The 5382-nt window shown below is 37.9% G+C and overlaps 1 protein-coding gene across 1 annotated transcript; it reads right to left on the bottom strand.

The window, feature by feature from the left end:
* Positions 1-1692: 1692 nt before the first annotated feature.
* On the bottom strand, positions 1693-3055 carry LOC142644672 (fasciclin-like arabinogalactan protein 19). Its single transcript, XM_075819246.1, has one exon. It carries the CDS (start codon positions 2926-2928, stop codon positions 2044-2046), a length of 885 nt encoding a protein of 294 aa, XP_075675361.1. The 5' UTR covers positions 2929-3055; the 3' UTR covers positions 1693-2043.
* Positions 3056-5382: the final 2327 nt, after the last annotated feature.

The following is a 5382-nucleotide window of genomic DNA, read 5'->3' as shown; positions in this document are numbered from 1 at the left end:
GCCGTAGTTGTGTTAATCACACGAAAAGCCATTGTGCATTTCTCTACTGTCACTGTGCTTTCGGATAAAGAATTGCTTGCAATTCATGAAGTGTCAAATTTTTTTCAGGAAAAAGCAAGTGGGATGCTTCTTGTAATCTTGTTCAACTTGGTGAGTTTTTGCACCTATATTTAAAGCAGCACCACTTATTTAACTTGAACAAGCGAACTTAATCATATACTAGTTCTCTCCATGCTAAACCATTATCAAAACTTGACAATCTTGTGTTCATGTTAGAATTAACCCTGAACTGTCTCACCACTGGTGGATATACCTGCCCAAAGTATATGTGCCTCCGAAAGTGTTTTATTTCATGCATCGATCTAATGGTAAATTTTGCGTGTGCGATAAAAGTGGTTCATTGTGATTTTGCATGTACTCACTCTAGTCATTGATTTTTGCTTGTTTTGACTCCATTGGGTTATGCTTTAAGCTTATAAGCTTATGGGTGCAATTACACTATGCTATGCATCACGAGAACTATTGGAAAGAGTGCAACCAATGTACACTTGAAGAGATTGAACGTTTGCCACTCTAAATGGTCACTCCTTTTCTAATTTGGAGGAATTTCCGATGATATTTATAGCAACTCTATTACACATGCTGTAATTTGATAATAATTTCAATGAAAGGGATTTAATCCCTAGTCATTCACCCAAACAACCCTCATAAATTAAAAAGAAAAAAAGAAAGCAAGAAAGAAAGCTTGTTTTATCTAAACTACCAAAATTTGTTTATCTATGGTCAAAGAAAACGAAACACTAAAGTATCGGTTAATATTAGTGTATTGCTTTGAAAATCGTTTTGCAACTTCAAGTGTCGAGTTTGTAAGTTGTAATATTTTGTGCAATTTGATTGAGGTAGCTTAAAATAAATCCACACTTGAGCTTATTTTTACGCATTTACACAGACATCAAAGTATATAAGAAGTCCTCTTGCTCCTTTGATGCGTATGTTAATTCTCATTTTGTTTCACTTAGTTATGCTCTCTCCTCTTAAGTAGAGGCTTTGGTAGGAGTAGAATAATTATTAAGATTGATCACATTCTGTTTATTGCAATGAATGAAAAATAATTTACATACGCTGTGTATTTAAACGCTAGTAAGGCAAGACATTCATAACTGCCTCTAACTAAGCTCCAAACTATACCCAAGTTTCCCTCCTAAATTAGGTACAACCTTTAGCCAATAAGAAACTGACAGATGGCAAACAGATACAACTAAACTCTAAGATGTGCTACTTGTAGTTTTAGTTTTTTTTTTTTTTTTTAGTTAAAACTACTGCCCGTTTTCATCTTTTCTTATTTACAACTTCAGTGTCTTGCTCCCTTTTATCCTTACTTTCTTTTATCTTTACTTCCCTTTTTTTTTCCTTTTGCATTTCTCATTATGCTTTTGGATTATACATTGGCTGTGATCCAAAATCAAACAAGGTCAAATAAAGTTTTCCTCCAAATTTGGTTTGGAAAAAAAAAAAAGCTTCAACCCACTACATGATAATCTATAAAATTGTCTATACATATTATTTATTTAAACAAGCTACGCAACTTAGTAAAAAGTATTGTGGCTAAAAATGCAAATACACGTAAATGATTTTATACCTCGTCATAGATAATGAGTTGAAGTAACTTTCAAATAACTAGGACTTTTCTTTTAGCCAATTACTTCACTAGTATTTTCTTTTTGGGTTGACTTCACTAAATTGTTATGGTATGTGGCTGCAAATGAAATAGGCATAGTAGTAGAACTGTAGAAGAAGCTAACAATTAGTAAATCATAGGTGAAAATTATAGGGGATCAGATCGGATACGTACATGAAACAAAACATGTATCCATTTGAATTCATTTCTAAAATCTGAAATTGCGAAATCCAAATATACAAAACCAAAGGAAGAAAAGAATGCTTGTGTTATCCACGTAGGACGTAGGACGTAGGACCCACATTATGTGAGTGGCCCAAAGAATAACAACTGCGACCCGTTGACGTGGCTGGGCGCCAAAAATCTCACCATCTGATGGACCATAATTGCCCGAGTTGATCTTGATCATCATGACCACCATTGCCGATCGACGGAGAAGGCGACGCCGTGTTCCCACTCTCCGGTGACTGGATCGTCGGAGCAAGACCTGGCGAAATGCCAAGATACGAAGGCGAATTCGCCGGAGAATAACCGTGTAAGGCTTGCGGTGGTTGTTGTGGCGGCGGAGGCGGCGCAGTTCGGTTACGGTTGGAGCAAACGTTGGTTCGCTGAGGGAGAACCGAACGGACCGGAGACGAGGAGATGTACTGAGGAGGTCCACGGAGAGTGAGAATTCCGTTGAGTCCGTGAACGGCGACGTATCGGTCGTAATACACGCCGGGGAAAACGACTTCGACTTCGTCGACGGAGACGACAACGACACGGCGGCGACGATTATGATGATGCTGAGGATGAGTAGGAGGAGGAAGATGCCTGGTGGTGACGTGGAGATCACGCGAGGGGAGAAGAGTACGGAGGTGAGCGGAAGAAAGCCGCTGGAGCTGAGAGAAGGAGAGCCGCTTAGGTACGACGTGGAGGCGGAGCGTGTCGGTGAAAAACGGCGCCGTTTGAGTCATGTCGAGAGCGAAGAGGGCGGAGTCGGTGGGAGCGAAAATGGTGAAGAAGTAGTCGTCGTTAGAAGCGTTGACGTTGGCGTTGGTGTTGGGTTGGGTGCAGAGAAGGTCGAACTGGAGGTCGGAGGTGGCGATGGCGTTGGAGAAGAGGTTGTAGCCGCGGGCTCTCAAGGCGGAAAGCATCGACTCCATGTCGCCGCTAGAGATGCAGTGGACGGGTTTGACGCCGCCGGGGAGTGACAGTAGCAGAATCAACACGCCCAGAGTCAGAGTCAGAGTCACGATCTTGGTCGCCATTTTTGCACTTCTTGAGAGTAGTGTACTATTTTGATTTTGTGAGTTTCGCGGGTGTGGATTCTGTTTTATAGTTAGTTATGGTTAGTTATGGTTATTGGCTTTTTTTTTTTTTTTTTGCTGGCTTATTACGAAACTGCCACTGGCTTAAACCATGTGTTATATATATACTCGTTTGCTAAATTGGGCTCCACTTAATTGTTCTTTGCGATTTTTTTTTTTTTGAGAAAGAGAAAAGGGGACTCGCGTGTAGCACTCATTGTCCCACGTCCCATGATATATTTGGGTAAGCTCATGGGTACCACCAGCTCGATTGCAATTACAGTCCTCGAGAGAACTCGAATCTGAGATGTGGTGAAGTCACAGCAATCACCTACCAGTTGAACTACACCCACTGGTGGTTGTTCTTTGCGATTTTTAACAGTTTAAATTCACGGCCCAATGTTCATATCCTAAATTTTATAAATTTTGATTAAGTTTAATAGAAAATCCAATAATTTGATAGGAGCAAAAAAAAATTTATCTTATAATGATAGTAAATTTCCCTTTGATTTGACTAATTATGAAAAAAACTTAGATTTAAATCAAATGAAAAATCAAATATATATATATATATATATATATGAAATTGTTCAATTTTCAAATTAACATGCATTATTTTTATTAGGAAGTGTGTCATACGTTCAATTTGTTTTGCTATAAAAAATTTTTTGAAAACATTTTCATTTTACAGTATTTAGTTGTTTATATGAAAATGATAAAAAGTCATTTTTGCCAACGGAGGCTTGGCTCAGTTGGTAAGGCTCGGGTTCTTTGTCTAACCCACCTAGGTTTAAGTCTCGCTGCTAGCAGGAGTCTGTTGGTGGGTATCCACACGAGTTGGCCTAAGGGCTTTTCACTCTAGTGCCCTGCCCGGGGCTAGCGTAACCTAGCGAACCCCTATTTTTTTTTATCCAAAAAAAAAAAAAGATAAAAAGTCATTTTCAAGTGTTTGTTTTATGGTAAAAAATTTAAAAAAAAAAAAAAAAATCCTAATCTCACAACTGAACAAATCCAAGTAACCACCTCTATAGAAGTCATTTTATAGTTATAGATAATAGATGCATCAGATGATAAACTTCTAGTGAGAATATTTATGTTCGTGGGCAAACCAAACGTGACCCTTACACTAGTAGGTAACAACTTTATTTATTCATACAAATCGAAGTCCTTCAAAATGGCATCTCCTGTAAACCTCGATCCCTTTATGCTTTGATTTAAGTTTCTCAATGGTAGAAGTGAGAATCATCAAAATTAGGGTTCTGCAGTTGAGCCATCAATTGAACTTCATCCATGTCATCTTGGCTAATTCCATATATATAAAACTGGAATAGTAGAAGTTGCAGTAGGTACGTATGATTCGGTATGAACTTGCTGGACTTGTGGCTGAGCTTGGTGACGCGAGGGATTGTCACTCACCTGGGCTTGGACAGGGATGCCGAATGTAGCTTCGCCACATGTTGCCCTGTTGAGGTTGAAGCCACCAGTGTGGTCCTCGTGATTGTTCTTGTGTGGGCTATTACTGAAATTTGCCACATTATTCATGTTGAAAGAACCTATTGTGTTCCTAGTCGTTATCATTACACATTGGACATGCTTTGCTTTGACTATCCTTGGATTGTATATGATAACTAAGCTCCGTTTGGATTGGCGTCTGCGTCTCCGCGTTTTTGCCTTCTTTTTTTTTTTTTACCAGCGCCTCTTGCACTGTTTATGGGACATGAACATTGCATTAAGGTAAGTGAACAGTGTTTTCTTATATAAACAATAACCCATAAATTATTTTTTTATTGTTTTCAGCAATAAATTTTCAGTTTTTAGCAAAATAAGCGATATTCAAATATATACATAGTAGCAAAATAAATATGTAAGGGCCTTTTTTGTGCTTTCCATGGACTTGGGCTAAGGTTGCTTAGGTTTGAGGGAGTTTGATCTAGTTCTCTCCGCAGAATGGGCCATGTGAACCAGTTTGTGCATAAAATAACGCACTCCAAAACATCATAGAACAATACATAAATAACCCAATAACTGTTAGCACAAGTACTGTTAGCCCAAATATTTAAAGGAAGCAAATAAGTACTTGTAGGTATATAAATACATGTAATATATACTAGACTCGTCACTCATGCGAAGACTTTTCTTCTTTTTCTTTTTCTTTTTCTTTTTTTAGGTTAAGTGTTATAATTTTTTTATTCATAACCAAATTTTCTATAACACCTTTCACAATATATAACCAAATTTTAGGTTACCATTTCACAATATATATAGTCGGTTCACAATATATAGTTGGTAAAGACAATACACAATACTAGCCTCATCACATGCGCTCCGCACGCGCAATAAGACTTTTTTTTTTAGTTTAATATAATTTTTCAATTTGAATTTATCTATTGTTGGTGAAGTTACATATGATAAGAT

Source organism: Castanea sativa, chromosome 7 (assembly GCF_040712315.1).
Source record: "Castanea sativa cultivar Marrone di Chiusa Pesio chromosome 7, ASM4071231v1".
NCBI classification, from domain to species: Eukaryota; Viridiplantae; Streptophyta; class Magnoliopsida; order Fagales; family Fagaceae; genus Castanea; species Castanea sativa.
This window is presented reverse-complemented; position numbering and strand designations above follow the sequence as displayed.

Excerpts from the sequence above, each read along its gene's own strand:
- LOC142644672 (XM_075819246.1), bottom strand. The coding sequence starts at position 2,928 with ATGGCGACCAAGATCGTGACTCTGACTCTGACTCTGGGCGTGTTGATT.